Genomic DNA, 23130 nt, shown 5'->3' with positions numbered 1-23130 from the left:
GCATTTATAACATTTTGATGTTAATAAATCTATGCTAATAATGGAGTTATTTTTTGTATGATCTTAAATATTTGAGTGCTAAATCTTTCTTTTTTTTTTTTAATCTTTAATTTTTATTGTGTATGTTTTGTTGAATTTGATCTATTAGTCTTAAGGAACTCTTACCTCTCAATTTCAATATATTTACATTATTTGGCACACATATTTTTATTTTTATATTTATACCACAAATCTTTCATATTACATAAAAATATCATTATTTTACCTTTTAAGAAGTAAAATTGTACTTACATTCTTTGCCAATTTTTTAATTTACTTCACTCTTACAAGAGATGCAAAGGTGTGTTGCATGATGCCAAGATTGCATCTAATATAGATGTTTTGTCGCTAACAAATATGTTAGAAATTCATTCAGTCACTTGATATCAAAGCCACATCGTTAACAAATATGACAAAAGCATTTTACTTAAGGTAAAATGATGGCTGTGCAGTGGGAGAAGTGAAATGTTTTGGCAAGAAAAAGTTGCCTCAAGGAGTATAGAAAGATTTGGGTGGAATAATGTAAGAAAATAAAGTTAAGAAAGGCAGAGATAGACCTAGGAATTGTATAAAAAAATGATCATAATTTATTAGAATTAAATAAAAATATGACACTAAATAGGATGCAATGGAGAAAAAGGATTCATGTAGCCGACTCCACTTAGTGGGATAAACAGTTTTGTTGTTGTTATCTTACAATAGTGTTACATATAGTCAAAATTTTGAGATATATTTCTCCAAGCAAACAAATAATATAGATATTTCTCAAATTACAATAACTATAAGTTATATAAATTATAGAGTTAAATGATTCTATTTTAATGGGGTTAAGCAGAGGACATAAATATACCAATTAGGAAAAAAAAGTAATGGACATCAAGTTCGGGCTTAAATTTGGAGTCATTCCAACTGTGATAAATCATATAATTCCTTCAATATTTTAATTTCATCTCAAAAATACTATTTTTGCTAATATTTTCTTACAAAATCATTTACAAAATATTTATTATGATGCCAACAAGATATTAAACACAATTATCATAATTCTGAGATCTGATCTTTTCTACTTCAACATGATATAATAAATACAACTTACCTAAAAGAACACAGATAAAAAAGGGCGGGCCGAGAGAGAGTTACATACGTAATACCCAATTCCTATGCATTTACATATGTAACAACTAAACTTAGAATTTTACACTTATACCTCCCACATCATTCACATCACACAAAAATTACTCCCATTTTAACTTAAAAATAAAATAAAATACACCTTTTAATTTACATGAAAGATGATTTGTATGCAAAAATTGAAGTGTAGTTGTTAGATATGTAAATACATAAGACTTGAGTGGTATTATTATAAATCTTCCAAAAAAAAAAAAGGGTTGGCAATTATTGATGTGGAGTGGTATTATTATAAATCTTCCAAAAAAAAAAAAAGGCTTGGTATGTAATTATTGATGTAGGGTTGATGCCGCCCTCTCCCCCGTATTACCAGTGTCCCTCCGGAATCCCCGAGCTTAGCGTGTGTCGTCTCTCTTAAAACAAATTAAAAATTAATTAAAAATAAGATTTATCAAAAAAATGTGAAAAAACCTTTTATAGCTTTCTGGGCTTGCTGTGCAAATTAAGAAATGATTGGAGCCTTTTTACACACTTTCCTACTGCTTGAAAATTTAAATTCATATTGAGGGCTTTTGCAATAATTACATGATGGACCCCCGCGCCGAACAGCACAATGGCTTCATAAATTGTAGGATCGTAGAACGGTTCTTCTCCCTCCCTCTCTCATTTCCCGGAATTGTTGGTCGTTGGGATTCTGCATCTCCTGGTAAGTCTTTCTCGCTCCAAATGGTGTTTTGATAATGAAGATCTGGCTAGGTAGTTGTTGGTGATTAGGTATTTCTCTTTTGTGATCCTTTGATTTCCGGCGATATCGAAATGACTGTCTAATCTGCTCTTTTGGATGACCTGCTGTCCTTCTGAGATGGGGATTTGATGGGATTTTGTCCCCTCTTTGATCCTTTAAGCTGGAGTTTTGCAGGTTGAGGGAGTAGAGTTTGGGATTGTGGCAGGCCGTTGTCTTTGAGGGATGGAATCGGAGTTTTTGGAGATCCAACCGAGGGAACTCAAGTTTACATGTAAGTTTGTACCAGATTAATTGTGATGAGCAAATGGTCCAATTCTTAATGATATCGTTTGTTTTTTATGGGTTTATTATACATGTATCATAAATTGATCATCGGATGTCATGGTCCTTGACTTTGATTTTTCCTTCTTCTTCTTATCTTTTGGTGGTGGTGGGATGAGATTCCGCTGCGACATATGAAAAGCGGTTGATGGATATTCAAATAAAGAACTTTCATTTTCAGCTATCGTACTGATGAATCATTTGACATATGTTGATATTGTAGGTTATGTAGTTTCAAAGATCATGTGTTGATCTGATGATGCTGAAGCCTGACATTGTTTATCCATTAATGGAATCCAAGTGGTGAAAGGGTTTTAACCTTTGATCTACTTTAGGGATTTGAGGGTGACAAAATGAATGGTGGTGAATTCCATGCCCGAAACATCCATAATAAAAATCACCATGCCGTTGAGTGCAAGCCCTTATCTGAAATCCCCATGCGGAAAATATAATTAGTTTATTGTACACTCCCTTAACTTAACAATATATTGTTCATATCTAACCACTTTGCATGGTTGCATTGTTAGGATTTATAGATGTTGTTCTTCAATTTTGGTAGAGTGTTGGGTAACCTTGAAAATTCTATGTAAAAGTTTCTTATGGTTGGGGGCCTTTGTGTTTGGAATTATATACTTTATCACTTAGCAATCATCATTGCTGGCTTTTTCAATAATATATGGTTTAGTTTCTAATTTATGTAAAACGTTTTTGTACAACTTATATCCTGTTGGTTTTCCTCTTTTCTTTCCTAGAACTTCCACATCACCAAGCCCCTACTTTATTAGTCATATTTTCTTCTTCTTCCATTGTACATGCTTGCCAGTTCACCCTCTTTTAAATTATAATTTATATTAGGATGAAATTCTTTAGCCCTTATATGACTCTATGTTAATGAAACTTTTTTTTTGGTCATTATTCTTCATATTTAAATCCCTCATGGGTTCATTCTCCTACTATACCATGGATATGTTTTCTGTCACTTTTAAATAAAAGCATAGCTTTTTGGTTGGAGTCAATTAATGCAAGTTATTAAGGTAAAAATGCAGAATATTCATTAGGATTTTTAAATGTCACCACAGCATGAACACATTTATGTGGGATATTTTGCTCTTCATCTCTTTTAGAATAATAGCATTTCACAATGCTTCAATAAACAGAATTTGTTGGTTCAAACTTTTCTTTGAAATGTCAATTATTTTTATTATTATTTTTTTTTTAACCAAGCTATGAAAATAAACTAAAGTAACTATACAGTTGTGGATTATTTTATTAACATGGACATAAGAACCTAATATTAAACCGTAGTCTTTCACATCCGAACTTAGGATTGGCAATAGTTGTTAATCTTCCTATAAATGAAATTTAGTCAACTAAATGCATGTCAAATAATTGAAAGGAAAATTGTCACCGAAGGTAACAGGCTAATACTTACATGAAGGGTTTCTACATAACAACCATCCAAAACAAATACTGAATATAACATTTTAACCTTCCAAATTTTAAATATAACACTTAACCTCCCAGAACTTTAAAGATAATGCTTTAACCACCACCCAAAATCTTCACTAGAAACATTTACTAGTGGGTAAAGGAGGATGATTGTAATGAAAAAAGTGGTTATATTTGAAGTTTGGGTGGTTAAAATGTCATATATAATGTTTTGGATGGTTGGTACGTAAAAACCCCTATAATTAATGTATTTGTTCCTTTACATGCCTCTCTTAAGGCGGAAGTTCAATCTGAGAGTCCAATCTTGAAACTTAATATAGATAAGTAAGTGTGTGGATGAGGACTGTTGAGAGCATCCATTTGTTGATCTTCAGGCAATACATGATCACATGAATAACACCATCTTGAACTTCCTTCCCCCCCAAAAAAATAATCGCCATCAACATGGTTCATCAATGATCAAAACACTAGCTATGCATAGAGTTTGGACTGAGAAAGGTGAATGCCAAGTTTGGTGAGTGGAGAGAATATCTAATGAAAATCTACAATGGTGTTGGCTAAAGAATGCTATTAAAACTCTATGGAGGAGTGAGATATGCTACTTTATTTTCTGACAATTGGATATTAGTTTCAGCTAAGATACATAATTTTGGCACTTGTAGGGATGACCCGTTCTTGTTAACTGTCTAGTTAATATAGGAGAATACATGGAGTTGATGGGGTGTTGAATTCATAATGAAGAGTAAGGGCATAATCAATAGCGCCAAACAAAGAGCACAATAGCTAATTAGTTTTATGCCGTGATAAGTGTTGAAATTCTGTATAAAGAGAGTTTATTAACTGTGAAAGTATAATATGGGTTTTTAAGTATGAAATTTTGTAAGTTACACGTTACATCACTATTATTAGTCGAATGGACGAGCATTGGACCATAATGAAAAATGAGTGTTGGTGATGTGACAAGAGGTATGGTCATGGGAATAACACTTGTCATCTTAGTACATGCAAGGCGATCAAGGATGTACTGAATACTGAGATAAGAGTTCTCTTTTGAATGTAAACTAACTTTCATACAAATGAAATAGATTAATGGCCCAATTCCTTGATGAAGAATCTTTGGGCAAGTTGAGGGACAATGTTATCTACATTGCTAGATTTTGTTGTAACAATGATATCATTAACATACAGATAAAGATAGATGAGTGTATCACCAATGTTGAAGATAAAAAGAGGTCTGTTTGCAAGAGATTTATTGAAGTTGAAAGCAACAAAAAATTATTGCAGCTTATGGTACTGGGCATGGGGTGATTGCTTGAGGCAATATATGGCCTAACAAGCTTATGAATGTAAGTAGAATAATCTGTGTTAATGAAGTCTAGGGGTTGTTCCTTGAAGGAATCTTTAGAAAGATGGCCCTAAGGAAATTCATTTTTAACATTAAGTTGACATCGGTACCTCCATTGGTTGACCGTTATAATGAGAATCCAATGCATGATTCCAGTCTTGACAAAAAGACTAAAGGTTTCATAGTACCTAATTCTTAGTCATTGATAAAAACTATTCTTGTTAATATATCCATCAAAGTTATATTTGATTCATAAAACACAATTACAATCAACCAAATTTTGAGTGATGGCAGGGGACTAGTTTCATTTTGAATAACCATCATGTTCATCTTGAATGGCTTGATTCATAACATGATCTTCAAGTGCTTGGGTTATTTTGGTTGGTTCATGATTTGCTATGAGAGCGGGTTTTTGGATTTGCTTGTGAATGCTATTTTTTTGTTTAGGTGTCATTGGTGAATGTGTTTGATTTAGAGGGATTTTGAGTCAGTTTTGTTGTTGTGGTATATGCTATCGTGTTAGCTATAGAGGGGTCTGAGAGTTTTTGGTGTGATTGAATTTAGTCAATTGACTTACAGAGAATGGATCAATTGAGTAGTCATAGGTTTTAGGCTGGTTTGATTCTTTGTAACCTTTATATGCTACCATAATACTAGCATAATAAAGGGTGACATCATGAATGGTGTGTATGATGAGAGTTCTAGATGAGGGATAAGGGACATGGGAAGGATGGGAGAATGTTGCAAAGAGATTATTTCTGTAGACATATCATGAGATGCATGCGAAAACACAAACTCAATAATTGGCATTGTGGGAGATTAGGATTTGGATGTTGTGATGCCAAGATAGAGATGAGCATTTTAAACGAGGGTTAACGAGGGTTAAGTCAACGAAATTATAGGAGGTCATGGGTAACAAAGGTAGCCAAACGCACATTGTTAAGAATTATTAGGAGAAAGCCAAAAAGTTGTTCATATGGAAAAAAATAGATAGAGCATGGAAGTGGCTAGACACATTGTGAGGTAGACTATCGTGACAATTGCATAATCTAGCTGATTAATGTAATGGATGCATGTGATGGGAGAGAGATCAATTTTGACAATATGATGATGATGATGATATATTTTGGAGTATCCATTATGTTTATGTTTTGCTGGACGAGATGTTTATTAGAATTTGAAATGTTGTTAATAGAGAGATGTGGCTAGAGCTTGATACTCAGCTTTTGTATGAGCTAAAGATATTTTGTGATCAAAGAGTTTTTCTACTAAGGCCTTGAAGTTAATGAAGACATTATGAATGCTGGACATTTTACTTAAGTGGATTGTACTAAATATATTTTATATATTGATCAACAAAATGACATTATATTTGAAATCTTCATCATAAACGAGTGAGGTCCACGTAATTGAGAATATAATTTTTATGAGTTTGAGAAGATACAATTTTGTAAGTGGAAAAATAGCTTTGATGGAGTATGGAAAAAAATGACTTAAAAGAAGGCTCACTTCACTCTTATAGCAAAGAAGGCTATTAAAACACAAAAAATGAAGCAATCTTAGTTAAAGGTGTTAAGATTAAATTAGATGCAAAAAGGGACCTAAAATTTCATTTTTGGAATAGTCCATGTAAGATTCAAGTTAGGTTTTGATTTTTAAATTGACTTGAAAAAGATGGAACAGGCCCTACTCATCTTGGTTCAATTTCATATCAACCCAAAATGAATCATTAACCAATTTGATTATTATTCTTTTTTTAATAAAATTGCATATTTAATTGTTTTTCTCTTAACAATTTTTTCTGTTGTCCTGATTGTATGGTCATTCTAAATGAAAATTTATGTACTCAACATCGATTAGTAGTTATGAATTTTAAGATAAAGAGTTGTAAGATAAAGAATACTAGGAATCATTATTCATGAATTAGATAGAGACACCAAAAAAATAAATAAAATTATTTTTATGAGTAAATTTCAAGATTTCAAGATTTAAGATGTTTATAAAATTATTTTTATGAGTAAATTTCAAGATTTAAGATGTTCATGAAGAAGCAAATTCTGTGAGAAGAAGTAACAAACATTGTCAAACAAGTGACAAATGATGTACTTGGAGAATCAAAAGAAAATGTTTCTATAAATAAAAATAATTGGTGATGGAAAAATATGAGAAGTTGTGTTATATAAATTTGGTTAAATGTAAAGGCTTAGAGAATTGAGAAATATATAAGGTGACCCATAAGGAGTCTAAGAAAACAATTTCTAATAACAAAGATATACCACAAATTTATGTGTGTCTACATATATATATATATATATATATAAACTAAAGCGAGTGAAAAATATATGTATTAACTAGTCACAAAGAGAAAAGAAAAGTAAATATTTAATTCAAGGAAAGTGTATTAAAGACTAAAGTACATTAATGATAAAAATCAAAAAATTATTTTCTTAGAGGAAGATATTCAACATAGGCAGGTGAACTATTTTGATAAATTTTTAAATGAAGTTTCTGAAAATACGATCGACCTTAGTGATCTTATTATCGTTAATAATAATCAAATAATTTATTTTTATCGTCGCATTAGTAAAAAAAGATGTTGAGGGGGCTTTAAAGAAAATTAAGGGTGAAAAATCTGTAGGACTTGATGATATCCTATTTGAAGTGTAGAATATTTAGGAGATTTGGGAGTGTCTTGACATGCTAAACTATTTAATATTATTTTAAAAGCCAAGAAGATGCCTGAGGAGTGAACGAAGAGTATTTTGGTCTCATTTTTAAGAATAAAGTGGATGCACAATTGTGCAAATTATAGAGTAATTAAGTTGATGTGTCATACTTTAATTATGGGAGAGAGTAATTGAACATAGGTTAAGACGTGATACAAAAATTTTTCATAATCATCTTGAATTGATGTTGGGCAGGCCTCTTATGGAAGCTATATATTTATTGAGAGGTTTGATGGAGAAGTATAATGAGAAAAAGGGGGATCGATATATAATTTTTATTGATTTTGAAAAAACTTACGATAAAGTTCCAAGAGAAGTTTTTTGAAAGAGAAGTTTCTTTGGAGAGTTCTAGAGAAGAAATGTGTTGATATGACTTATATTCAAGATATTAAAGATATGTATACTAGAGCTGCTACTTGTGTTTGAACAGAAAGAGGATTGATCAAGTATTTTTCTATTTCAGTTGGATTATATTAGGGATCCGCTTTAAGTCCATATCTTTTTGCTTTAGTTAAGGATTGCTCTTTCTGGATATTTACAACAGGATTTACATTGGTGATGCTTTTTGCTAATGATATCCTTCTTGTGGATAAGGTAGAGAAAGAGTTCAGGAAAAACTGGAATTATGGAGGTTTATATTGGAGCCTAAGGGCCTTCATTTGTAGAATTAAAAGTGAATACATGGAATGCAATTTTAGCAGTAGTAGTTCTAGTAGCGGTGTTGTAACTATTGATGATCAAATCATTAAACGGTGTAAACATTTTAGTAAACATTTTAGATATCTCAGATCTCAGATCTATTGTTCAAAATGATTGTGATATAGATGGGGGTGTTATTAGCAGAATTTAAGTTGGCTGGTTGAAATGGAGGAATAATTTAGGCCTATTGTGTGATAAAGAAGTACCCCTTAGACTAAAAATTTTATAAGATAGTGGTGAGACCTGCAATGCTCTATGACGCAGAATGTTGGCCTTAAAAGAGAAACATAAAGCAAAGTTAAGTGTTGCTGAGATAAGATTGTTTAGGTGAATGAGTGGCTTGACACTTAGAGACAACATGCGAAATGAATATATTCATGGTAGGGTTTGTGTAACTCAAGTGGCAGACAAGATTAGAGAGATTCGTCTTAGATGGTTTGTTCACATTAAACGTCAACCATTTGATGATCTAGTTAGGAGAGAAGATGTTTTTGATTTGACTTATGTTAAGAAAGATAGAGGTAGACTTAAAAAGACTTGGACATATTGTATAAAAAATGATCTTAATCTATTAGAATTGATTGAAAATAAGACACTTAATAGGATGCAATGATGATAAAGGATTAATGTTGCCGACTCAAATAGAGGTTTGTTGTTGTTGTTGGTGTCCTGTCCAAATTAGATAGTCATGTCTATTTAAGGTTGATTTGACATTCACCTTACATATATTAGGTGTTTGTTATGTCATTTTATCGTGATTAATCGAGTTGGGCTTTGGTTATACTTTTTTATTTGTTTAATAAATAAGCTGATTTGAGTTCATTATATTTAAATTGATTTTGTTATTACTAATACTTTATTTAAGAAAAGAGATGAACATCTTATTACTTATAAGAATGACTTTAATTAAACACAAATTGATTATTTTCTAATGAGAAGAAAAGATCGTCGAGATTGTAAAGATTGTAAGATTCCTTATTCCTAGTGAGTATTTAGGTACCCAACATCGTCTATTAGTTCTTGATTTTAAGATAAAGAGTTGTAAAATAAAGATGCTAGGACTCATCATCGTAGAATTAGATGGGGGAACCTAAAAGACAAATAAAATTATTTTTATGAATAAAATTCAAGATTTTAAAATTTGGGATGTTTATGATGAAGTAAATATTATGTGGGATAAAGTAACAAACACTTTAAACAAGTAGTAAAAGATGTACTTGGAGAATCAAAAGAAAAAATTTCTTTAAATAAAAATAGTTGATGGTGGAATAATAATCTGCAAAAGAAGAAAAAATATAAGTTATGTTATAAAAAATTGCTTAAATGTAAAAATTTAGAGAACTGAAAAAAATATCAAACGGCCGCGGGGAGTCTAAAAGAACAATATGTGATGCTAATTCTGTTTTTAATGATCTTTATAATAGATTAAATACTAAGGAGAGTGAAAAATATATGTATAAATTAGACAAATATAGAGAAAAGGAAAGTGTAATGATTTAACTCAAGTAAAGTGTATTAAAACTGATTATTAAATATGAAAATCAAAAAGTATTTTTCTTAGAAAAATATATTCAATAAAAGAAGATATTCAAAATAGGTGAGTGGGCTAATCTGATAAATCTTTCAATGAAGTTTCTGAAAATACGATCGACCATAGTGATGTTAATATCGTTAATAATAATAAAACATTTCATTTTTGCCGCCGCATTAGTAAAAAAGCAGTTGGTAGGCTTTAAAGAAATCCAAGGGTGGAAAATTTATAGGACCTAATGATATGCCAATTGAAGAATGGAAATGTTTAGGAGATTTGAGAGTTTCTTGACTTACTAAACTCTTTAATATTATTTTAAAAACTAAAAAGATGTCCGAGGAGTGGAGGAAGAGTATTTTGGTCCTCATTTTTAAGAATAAAGGGGATGCACAAGAGTGTGCAAATTATAGAGGAATTAAGTTGATGTGTCATTATGTAAAATTATGGGAAAGGGTAATTGAACATAGGTTAAGACGTATTACAAAGATTTCTCATAATCAATTTGGATTTATGCTGGACAAGTCTACTATGGAAGTTATACAATTTTTGAGAGATTTGATGGAGAAGTACAGAGAGAATAAGGAGGATCTACATATTAATTTTATTGATTTGGAGAAATATTACGATAAGATTTGAAGAGATATGCTTTGGAGAGTTCTAGAGAAGAAAAGTGTTGATATGAGTTACATTCAAGTCATTAAAGATATGTATACTAGAGTTGAATGTTTTAAAATATAATAAATTTTTTATATATAATTATTTTATATTATTTTATATTTCAAACAATAACGATTTGAACACGAACGAACGCATCACTGTTCGTGTTTGATTCGTTGAACTAACCAAACGAAAAAAATTTGTTCGCGTTTGTCTCGTTTACTTATCGAACGAATCAAACACGAACTCATTGACGAACCGAACACGAACTGTTCGCGAACAACGAGCTTTTTTGACAGCCCTATACAGGAGGATATACCTAGGTGTATGTTTTTTGCTGATGATATCCTTCTCGTGGATAAGACGAGAGAAAAAGCCCAGAAAGAACTTGAATTATGGAGGTCTACATTGGAGTCTTAAAGCTTTCATTTGAGTAGAACTAAAACTGAATACATGGATTGTAATTTTAGTAGTAACTCTAATAGTGATAAAGTTGTAACTTCTGACGATCAAATTATTAAAAGGTGTGAACGTTTGATATCGTGGGTCGATTGTTCAAAGTGGTGGGGATGTTAATAGTAGAATTCAAGTTGGTTGGTTGAAGTGGAGGAATGCTTCAGGTCTTTTGTGTGATAGAAAAGTACCGCTTAGACTGAAAGGAAAATTTTATAAGACGGTGGTGAGACCTGCAATGCTTTATGGCGTTGAATGTTGGCTTTTAAAAGAGAAGCATAATACTAAGTTAAATGTTGCTGACATGAGAATGATTAGGTGGATGAGTAACTTTACACTTAGAGACAAAATGCAAAATGAATATATCCGTGATGGGATTGGTGTAGCTTTTGTGACATACAAAATAAGAGAAAGTCGTCTTAGATGGTTTGGTTTGGTCACATTAAGATTAAGTGTCGACCATCTGATGATCCAATTAGGAGAGTAGATGTTTTAGATTCGACTTATGTTAAGAAAGGTAGAGGTAGACCTAGGAAGACTTGGGCTTATTGTATAAAAAATGATCTTAATTTATTAGAATTAAATGAAAATATGCATTAAATAGGACGCAATGGAGAAAAAGGATTCATGTAGTCGACCCCACATAGTGGGATTGAGGCTTTTTTGTTGTTGTTGTTGGACCTAACCTATTAGCTCAAAATAACACCAGCATCTTGAGTGATGCATGAAAATCTTAAGAAAAATTCTTATAATGCCCTTTTATATCCAAGACATTGTTATATGAGACCAAAAAATATAATAATAAAAATTAAGAAAATTAAAATAAAAAAATTAAAATTAAGAAAAAAAAAATCAAACTCAAACCTATTCAAATCAATCCAAGTCAAGTAAATCCAGCTTTTAACCCGCTCACAAGCTTTCAAAAATCTAAGATAAGAATCTCATATCAAGTTCAATCATTTCATGGTTTCCTTTTAAGTAATTAAGCTTTTTAAAGAATATCTTATATTTGAATTTTGTTCCAAATGGCAAATTCACTATTAAAGCTATTAAAGCTACAAGTGATTATTCTAATCACCAAAGAGCTCCACAACCCAATTGTGGGCAAAATCTGATTATATTCACTCAAAATGCAACCAAACTCAATGTTATGACTGCAGCTACTGAAAATAATTATAATTTCTACAGAGGTCCAAACATCATAAATTTTTTCTAATTAAGGTTCTACACTGTTTTTGCTTATTCTATCTCTCGTCATTCACTTTTTCCATTAACTTCCAGTCATTGTTTTGAGAGAAGCATCTGGAAGTATCTATTCGTCTCGTGCAACTGAAAGCCAATAAACTTCTTTTGAGAAGGAAAATCATCATCTATGAAGCACAAACATCAATTTGTGGATTTGACAGAAGATGAGATGTATTTCACAACATGGAAATGTTGAAAATGTAGGGATATAATATGAATAGGACATGTTATCTGCACATATAAATTTTAACATAGATAACACTCTAGAAATAAAAAGTGCATTCATAAAGCCAAACCCAAATACTTTAAATCATAGGATAGACTGGGAAGTCACTGAGGTCCTTCTTCATTATCATTATCATTCTTATACCAAATATTTCTAAATTTAGCCACTATGAATCATCATTTTACATCTATTATTATTCAGTACTGTCTGAGGTGTTACTTTATCTTCCCAAATCATTTTCAAGAAGTTCTGTCCATGTTACCATAAATCAACCTTTTCTCTTTACTATTTCCTGACATTAATTTCTTCAGTTTGTCTAATCATTTAGTTTCAACCGTTCATTATAAATTTCCACCTCATATAAGTCTATTTTCAAATTTAGTAAAAAAAAAAAAAAAACTTATCAACTAAAAGTTGTATCATACAAATTTAAAGGTAGTCCACAATTAATCATCATATGGTGAAGCACAAAACTCAGGTTTCCAAGTATTTAAGAATGAGAATGATGACTGGGACTAATTCAAAGGTGTAATGCGAATCTAAAACAAGTTTGATTCCCAATATTTTTTTTAGCTTGAATGGTATTTTTTATTAATGGCTGTAGAAAATTTTTACCAACATCTATAGTGAAAATGCTAAGAATTGTCCAAGAGATAGCCAAGGATGATGAGAAAAACAAAAATTGACGAGTCAAATGTTATGTCTATAAATTCCCTTGTATCCATGTATGTGTTGACCTCAATTTTTCGTGAATGTATGAAACATGCTATCCCATATAATACTTAAGTAAATCTTCTAATTGTTTATTTTTGAAATGTCTTCGCATATATTATTGAAAATTAGTAATTATGACGATTTATTTGCATGCCCATCGAACTGCTTATTTCTTGGAAATGATCTGCTGTATTCACTAATTAAAAAAGTATTTCTAAAGCTAGAAGTACCCTAGAAAATCTTGAAATTAACCAATAGATTTTAAGGAGTATTTATACACTGTAGTTAACTAGCTGTTTGAAAAGATTGAGCTTACAAGTTTCTTAAATAATCTAGTGTTGAATCGACTAAAACTTTTGCTTATGCTACAGTGCTGCAATCATGTTGATTCCCTGGTTGTTTTTTGAATTAATCTCTCCTGAAGTTTCATGTTGTTTCCTCTGAAGAGGGGAACCATTTTTGTAACTTACTATAATTTACTGTTTTTATTGCTGTTTGCTTTGTTTTTTTTATACTCATGGTGGACATATAATAGAATGCTAATGGCGGCCATGATCTTGACACTGTTGTAATCTAACTTCATGTTTTCTACTGCTAGTTGAGCTGAAGAAACAAAGTTCATGTTCGGTGCGACTTTCCAACAAATCCAATGAATATGTAGCATTCAAGGTTATATTCTCTTCTAGTAATTTGTTTTTCTTTTCTTATTTTATTTGTATTATTCATGTGAGCTTGTAATTAAGAATTTGTTGCTCTGAACAGAGATTCATATCAAAGTTCAATTCCTTTCGCATATTTCTGTAGGCAACAATAAAGCATATCTTGTGAAACTTTCTTTAGATCATCCTCTTCTTAATAGCCTCTACCGTTGCTATTTACAAGCCGTTATTGTCATTTATATCTGTACCGTCTTCCTCATTTTTCCACTTGCATCATGCTATGCATTATTGTTTCTCTTTTGAGCAGCCAATAATATCTTTAATGATTGGGTTGATAGCTCTTTATGGATAGATTTCCACCAATAGGCAGCAAATGTAGTTACTAGATGTGTGTAGATGGTAATGTGTGACACCGACTTTTGACGTTAATTTAATGCCATTTTTTCTGCGGCCTGAAGAAATCTTCTCCAAAATTAAATCCACCCAAATTGTCTGCCTTCTTTTTTGTGCTTTTTGCAGATTCTTCTACTTTCTGGAGCTCTTTCCAGTTCTTTTTTCATTAAAATGCTCATATCTTGTCAAGGAAGCTATTGCTATAAAATATAATGGCATTTGACCCTGACTATTACTATTTACAGGTTAAAACCACTTCTCCAAAGAGATATTGTGTACGACCCAACACAGGTGTTATAATGCCACGATCAACGTGTGATTTTACAGGTATACTTCATGCTATTTTATTGATGTCTATGCTTCTAACTACAGTGGAAACTTGGTCGCTAAAGTTGTGTTATGCCTCAATTATCATGATCATTCCTTTTGACATTTTCTGTTTACATTGTTTCTTTTTTACCTGAAATAGTTACCATGCAAGCTCAGCGCTCTGCCCCACCTGACATGCAACTGAAAGACAAGTTCCTTGTACAAAGCACCGTTGTTCCTTTTGGAAGCACTGATGAGGATATCACAACTACCACCGTGAGAACTATATATATTTTTTATTAGGCTTTTGAGGCATTTACATACATGCCATCCAATTCCTATCTATAGGCATATCTAGCACCTAAACTTTTTTTACCTTTGTAGTACCCAAATCTTTCATATTACATCAAAAATATCACTATTTTAACTTCTAAAAAGTGAAATACATCTTTTCATGGATTGATAAGGTGGCATATATGTAAAAATTGAAGCTTGTGTCAGATATGTAAATACATATGAATTGAGTGGAATGTATGTAAATCTTCCTTTTTTTATTATTTGACAGTTATTAATAGGCATATCTAGCACCTAAATCTTCCTTTTTGGCAGTTCTTGAAAGAAAGTGGCAATTTTATTGAAGAATTCAAGTTGAGGGTTATCCTTGTTAGCCCGCCACATTCTCCAGTTTTGCAACCTTCTAATGGAGCTTCGAAACAGGAGGCAGCAGATGAATCTCCTAGGTTAAAGCCAGCTTCTGTTTTTAAGGAATCTCCTATAGTGAAAGAAGCATCCTCGTTTAAAAATGAATTTTCAGATGATAAGAACTTCGATCCATCTCATGTAAGACATGTCATTTTTCTGTTTCAATGTTTTAGTTTTTCTGTCATGTTAATGCTATACTGTAATGGCAATTGAAATCGTCTGTATGCTACATTGGTTGTTATTTTATTCGGGCATTTCCAATATAATGTTGGAAACATCATTTCTTTCACTCGTTATTTTTCAGAAATGTCTCTTGGTATGTGTGTTATTTTTCCTGTGGGTGATGGTTGGACTTATATGATATGATGTATTGATTGTATACCCTACATTACTAATTCAGAATTTTTGTATGATGTAACTTTTTTTATAGTGTTCATTTTGTTTGAGTAAAACTATCCCAAAATAATTTGGATATGACTAACAATGATGATGATTATAATAAAAAACTAGAACTAGTGTAATTTCACGTCTCAATGATCATCAGTCACATACAAATAATCAATTTTATTTTATTTTATTTTTATTTAATATGTCATTATTTTTTAAGTATCTATTTAATACGGAGCAATGAAGGTCTTATGAATCCTCGTTTGCTTGTTTGGTGCAGGCTAAGGAGGTTGAGGAGTTAAAATCAAAGATAACCGTTCTCGAGTCTAAATTATCAGAGGTTAGTTAATTACTGTGCTTTGGCTTCTTTGTATAACCAATATACTATCCACTCAACCTCAAACCTTGACACACATGCACACACACAAAAAAAAAAAAAAGAAAAATCAGAGGATAAAAAATTTCCTTAAAAATATCTACAATGCTTTCTGCTTACGCCTTGTTTACATGCTTGGTGCGCAGGCTGAATGCCGAGGACTTGAAATCAAAGATGAACACCCTTCAATCCAAATTAGCTGAGGTTGGTTGATTATTATACTGTAGCATTGTGTTATCCCAATCATAACATTGAGTCAATCGACTCAATTACACTTCAAACATTCACAATAAAATTAAAATGTCAAGTAAAAAGAATCTAAATTTGGGTTGTTCCAATCCATGTCTATGTAGCAAGTATACTGACACCCTTCATTTACCTATGAGCCTCTTTAATGTTTTTTTATATTTCCTTAAACTTTTTCTTCGGAACTCTTACAGGCCGATAAGATGATCGCGACGTTGAGGGAAGAGAAGGCTGGGGGCATTAATGACCGGGACTTATCACAGCAAGAAATAGTGAGTCTCTTATTACATGAAGAAAAACAAAAATAGCTACCCTCCATCCTTTATGTATGAGATTTTTCGGGAATTTTATGCAGCATTTTTTTGGCTTATTTGATTCATAACCTCTAATAATTCTACTTTTATGTTTTCAATACTTGATTTCTTGAGATTTGTGGGCTTGAAACTAATAATCTTTCTGGTTTTAGATTCTTCTGAGAAGGAAAGCTGCTTCCAAAGTTCAAGCTGGCTTCCCCACTTTCTTCGTTGTTTTTATCTGGATCGTTGGAATAGCAATTGGGTACCTTCTACGGTCATCAAGTATTTATGTCAACTCTTTACACGTCGCCACACTGCTTTGTCCAGAACCTGCATTGCTGCCATTTTTTTTTTTAGTGTGAGCATCTTTTTCATATAATGTATTTACATATTTCCTGAACCTTGTTTCTTCTATTACTGCTTTAGTTTTACAATTATACTCGAAACCGGATCATATACATACATGTTTATTTTTGGAAAAACATACATGTGTATCATGCACATCTTTTTGTATAGTTGATATTTCCAGGACTGCTATGCTTGCACTGGTAAGAGGATTTGGTTGATGTTTGCCAGTGTTTTGATGCCACTTCATATTTGGTCTTTTCAGTGCTTTCAAATAATCAAAATATGTGTTAAAGAGCAAATAATGTATTAAACCCTCTTTCTATATTTGTAAAAAATAATGTTTTGAGTGCTATTTGTGTAATTTTCCAAAAAATAGTTGAAGCATGGGCCAGTAGTTTGTTTTTCATAGATTTAAGTCCGTCAAGGAGAATTTTATGCATTTTACATATCAGATATTTAAATTCATAAATTTACTTGTATATTCTCAATATCTAAATTATATGTTGTATGCATATTATTCTTTTCTTAAAAGCAACCCACATTTTTTTAAATATTTTTAAGGTACAAAAGCATTATTAATTTTTAATATTTTTATGTATAAAAGTTTCTATTTTTAATTTGCATTTTTTTCTCATATAATGTCTATACTTTTAATACATACACTTTAATGTTTTCATGTGATTTATAAATCTAAATATTAAATTGAATAAATTAAATATATATTGTACTCCATTAATTCATTATTTTTTTTGTTAGTTTGAATAGTAGATTTAAGTGTCTCTATTATATGTACTAAGATTTGGAGCCTCTTCATACGGAAAAAATATTACACAGTACTACGCACATAGAGTAACGTGCGTAGCCAATGAAATCACGCCACGACACCCCGCATGTCAGAGAAAAAAAAGCACAGTAACACGGGGAATTTTCCCCTGGTGTTATTCATGTGTTATTGTATGTTATTCATGTGTTATTGTGTCCTGAGAATATTTTTGGTGTTATAATAACACAATAAGACATCAATAACACATGAATAACACATGAATAACACACAATAAGACATGAATAACACTGGAGAGAATATTCCCCCGTGTTACTGTGTTCACAATAACACATGAATAACACTGGGGAGAATATTCCCCCGTGTTACTGCGTTCTTTTTTCTCTGTCGGGAATATTCGTGTTATTGTGTGTTATTCATGTGTTATTGTGTCCTGAAAATATTCTTGGTGCTATAATAACACAATAACACATCAATAACACATGAATAACACCGGAGAATATTCCCCGTGTTACTGCGCCGTTTTTTTTTTCTTGTCGCGCGGGATGTCGTGACATGAATATTCCCCATGTTACTGCGCCGTTTTTTTTTTCCTTGTCGCGCGGGATGTCGTGACATGGTTTCATTGGCTACGCAAGTTACTTCTACGTGCGTAGTACTGGTGTAATATTTTTTCCTTCATATGAGACGTTTCTTTTGAAACAAGTGAGATTTATTTGAAATGATTTTTTGCAAATACTCCTTTATTCCTGTTGATATTAACCCTTCATGACGGACTTAAATGAGATCTTTTCCATAGATCACACATGATTACAGTTTTTCTTATAGATTTGTATTATTTTTATATTCATATTTTTCTTTTAATTGGTATCTTCTATAACAAGCTTTCAATTCTTTCTTCAAAAAGAAAGTTAAATAATTTATGTTCTCGCGTCAAATTTTCCTTTTTTTTATATACCAAGTGACTAATTAATTGAAAAAACTTTGAGTGTATCACATTTTAAATGTGAGGGTGCTGAAAATTAGGTATTTGATGGCTGAAAAATCAATTCATGATTTTTTTTTTGAGGAATTTGAAGTTTATTATGAGAACATTCTGGTGTATTCTAGAAGTATGTGATTCCATAATACACAATGGCCCACAAACAAATGGCTCCCATAAAGTCCTACTCTTCTACTTCATGTCACTTACCATCAATCATCTGTCGTAACTCGTAAGCTCTCATCATGATTTCATACACATCTTTTTCTTCAACAATCTTAGAGATTGAGTGATTGGTACGTCATAAAGCATTTTATTTCAAATTTTTTATGGAGATTTTACTATGGTCCCTTCCAATGCCCATTAAAAAACTTAGTATCAATGAATTCTCCATTATTTAAATTATAATGCATGCATCATCCCTTCCATTGCTTGTATATTGAGGTTATGATGGGAGAAAGATTCAAGTAGGACCATTGGTTCAAGAATGAGATTTAAACTACATATCTAGTTTTTGAGCCTCATTTAACTAATTAAAATACAAATTTTTAACCAAGGTTTTATCCATTTTGATGGATATGGAAACATGAAACAATCAAATTTATAAAATTTTTATATGGACATTTTCTATTTCCCATAAAATTATTCTACTTGTTGCATCATACTCCCACCCCCACCCCCCTGGGTATTCACATTAAGAAAATCTATCCGTAGTGTTTAAAAGGCTTGTGGTACGTTGACAATGTATTGTGTGATAAGAAGAAAAATAGAAGGAAAAGAAAAAAACACATAACTATAAAGGAGAAAAGAAGAAAAATAAAGAGATCATAAGCGAATTAAGATTACTAAGATTACTACCCCTAACTCAACATTAAAAATCAATTTTTTCTCCTAAATTATTTTTTAAGGAGAGTTGACGCTCTCTAATTAATTAACATACTTTTTTCTCCTAAATTATTTTTTAAGGAGAGTTGACACTCTCTAATTAACATATTGAGCTTTCAATCCCTAAACTTATTATAATAATGAAATGAAATAAAAACATAGGAAATTATGTAAATCCAAGAGTGATACTTAAACATATTGTAGGAAAATTACACTTAATTGGAAACATAAGAATGGAAAGAATAACACATGACAACATTACAATGGAATGCATATGATAGTGTATTTTTAATATTCATAAGAATAATGTGAAAGATTATAAAGAGAATTTTATTGTAAGACTTAACAAAGTCTTCATGAAGGGGAGAACCACCACTACATTTTACTTTATATATAAGTAATGCTACAACATAATTTAACCAAGTCTATTTTATAATATCAAGCTATTAACTAATGTCAAAATCTCTATTTCATTTACAATAAATTAAAAATATACATAAATTTTACATAAAGAATGGCCAGTTTATTGATTCTTATACTTGTGTCTTATGGTTTATTGCAAGATTGATTGATTCCATTCACAAATTGATTGAATATAAATTATGATTAGATGCTAGACTTTAAATGATAATTCAAACTTTACTGTTCATTACAACATTTGAACCTTTATGAATGGAGGACAGAGATAAGAGGGCGCCCACAAATATTACCATGCTTGGAAAAATTGGCCAAGCCTAATTAAATAAAGTGTGAAACAAGATGAATTTTTGTTTTAATGATGTTCAAGATTATCCATATTTTAATGATAATTACATATTTTTCCACTTTTAATGATAATAATTTTTCTCTCCATAAGTAAATGAAAGTGCATATTTTGGATGTTAATCTTGATGATGATGATGATGATATTATTTCTAAAACTATGAACACACCATTTTAAGATGGTTCATTGCCAAGGCTCATGAAGTATAGCAAATTTGTCATTTCATTTTTATTCACATTTCTTAATCTCTTCCATAGCCTCCATAAAGAAAAAAGCAAAAATAAATAAATAAAGAGCTGCAATTAATGATAAATACCCTCTAGAGCAAACTGTGATTATTACATTAAAGAATATAAAAAAGAAGATTATATTTTGATGTATATCCACTCTAAGAATTACCACAACAAAGTTTAAGAAAATTCAAGCAATGAATAATGGTTACATTAATTATTTTAAGAAAGATATAATTGGTAAACACTACAAGAATTTAAGTTTTTTCCAACGGCCACAATCTGTCGGTTTTGATAAGAAAAATCGTCGTTTTTAATGTTACTAATGGTTTACTGAAGGTTTTAAGCTTGTAGGAAAAACCCTTGTTGGTAATTCGAAAACCAATCGGTATTCTGACGATATAAATTTACTAACCGTTATCCGACAATTAATGTTGTGGCTTTTTTAAGAAAATTTGACTAATCGGTAATCGTCAGTTCATATAACCGACGTTTCTTTCGTCGGTAATAGTGATGACATACACATCAAAAAAATTTCGCACCAGTCAGTTTTTTTAAGTAAAATCGTCGGTTATGCATCATTTATGTGTCGTTTTCTATAACCGATGGGTTTTCGAAAAAGTGTCTCACCTGTCAATTTTTTGACGCAATTAAAAACTATTGGTTAATCTTCGTTTATGTGTCGTTTTTTAATGGCTAACGAGTTAACTATCAAAAAAATGTCGCACCCATCGTTTTTATGTGACGCACCTTAAGTCGTGGTTATGTGTTGGTTAGGCGTCAGTAATAAATGTCCATTGGCTAGCCATCAGTTTTGTCTACGGATAAGTTGGGAGCCGTCACAAAACTAACGATAAATCGTCAAATATTTGTAGCATAAGGAAAAAAATAAATTCTTTCTTTCATATTTACATTACCATGCCTACTATCACAACATTTATTACGCAATTTCATGCATTTAATGAAATGAAATAGTTGCCAAACAATAGTTTATCTAATCAAATAATGAAATGAATAAATACATTTATTTTAAAATATGTACATCATTGTTCATAGGAAAATATATGTCCAAATGTACATAAACATAAAAAAATGTCTCTCCTAATCATCCTCCTCAATCTCGTTAACCTCATCCTCATCGTCTTCCTACGCTTCCTCCTCCAATGATGTCGTTGTCTTTCCACACTCACTCATCCACTGCAGGGAGGAATCCAACTTAGCCTTCAACTTGACCTCCATGTTTGCCTCCAGCTCTGACCTCATCTAAGAGAAGCGGGCCTCCATCTTGGTAGAGAGTGTTGCAACATGCCTGAAGATCTACTCATCTTGTGTGATAAAGGTAGAGGATGCAAATGCACTGGTGGAGGGGTGAGTGTTATATGGAAACCTCTGCAACTCGAGCCTGTAGACTCGACTCTTCTTCTTCCCTCCAGCAACCTCCCTCACAGGTTGGACTCGGAAGAATCACACTATATAATACCTCTCAACACCTGGGATTGGCTCTCCTTTGGCTGCTCTCTCATGCAAATAAAAGTAGTTACATTCAGTTATAGCTAACTAACATATATTAGCACGTCAGTTACCTAGGTCGAACGGGATATGTCGTTGATCCAAGACTAATCAGACTGCCTCTTGTGGGTGTGCTCATGTACATTGTCGGCGGAGGACTCTCGTCCAATCTCTATAGTCTATTCATAAAAGGAAATTATTAAAATACATGTTAAAACTATAGAAAACCTTATATAATAAATGAAACCTTATGAGCCTCCACTTGTATTTTGTATGTGGGAGTGCCGCACCAGTGTACTTAGAGGGTCACATGCCTCCACAATTCAATTACATGTTCTGCTTTGCATGCTCCCTCTTCTTCTCGTAGTCCAGAGAATCCCAGATTCTAAGAATTATGACAAAAGCATCCTCTCCGAGCCACAGAGGATGTTGTCTCAATTTCTAGATATTGCCAAAAATGTCCCAAAGTTGATTGCTGCCCTTGAGCTCGAAGTTTTATCAGATGCATACCTCGCGCTCAAGGCATCAGAAGAATTATTTTAGCACATATTACAAAGATTATGTTTGATTGATAAATAAATAAAAACAAATTAAGTTATTTGTGAACAATACTTACCATAAACTCCTGAAACCAAAGATCTCAAATGGCCATTAGGATCTCCTTCCATGCAAGTATACTGAGTCGTACTTGCTCTAAATGATATCTTGAATGACATGAATAGTCTAGGTTGGGGGGTAGAATCGTAAAAGAACGATTTGTTAGTTTTATATTCAACCGAAAAAATTAAAAAAATTGCTAAAATTATCTTTAAAAAAATCTTAGGTGTTGCTGACAGGCTCGATGTTATAGCTGTTATCTATGGACTTCTGCCCAGTAGAGGCAGCGCGGGTCTCTAATGCACTCAACCCTACTGCTGTCAAGGTTAGAGGTAGTGGTGGGGTTAGGAGTGGGGGCAGAGCACGGGGTGGGGGTGGGTGTAATAGTG

The 23130-nt window shown here is 31.8% G+C and overlaps 1 protein-coding gene across 1 annotated transcript; it reads left to right on the top strand.

The window, feature by feature from the left end:
* The first annotated feature begins 1771 nt into the window (after positions 1–1771).
* Positions 1772–22687, top strand: LOC110024791 (vesicle-associated protein 1-2-like). The gene is made up of 11 exons (XM_020724949.1): positions 1772–1873; positions 2087–2183; positions 13877–13947; positions 14576–14657; positions 14800–14915; positions 15249–15479; positions 16009–16072; positions 16202–16308; positions 16545–16622; positions 16817–16928; positions 22512–22687. Exons 2-11 carry the CDS (start codon positions 2135–2137, stop codon positions 22685–22687), a joined length of 1086 nt encoding a protein of 361 aa, XP_020580608.1. The 5' UTR covers positions 1772–1873; positions 2087–2134.
* Positions 22688–23130: the final 443 nt, after the last annotated feature.

Source organism: Phalaenopsis equestris, unplaced genomic scaffold, assembly GCF_001263595.1.
Source record: "Phalaenopsis equestris unplaced genomic scaffold, ASM126359v1 Scaffold000276, whole genome shotgun sequence".
In the NCBI taxonomy this organism is placed as follows: Eukaryota; Viridiplantae; Streptophyta; class Magnoliopsida; order Asparagales; family Orchidaceae; genus Phalaenopsis; species Phalaenopsis equestris.
The sequence above is the reverse complement of the archived record's forward strand: the minus strand, read 5'-3'. Positions and strand labels throughout refer to the sequence as shown.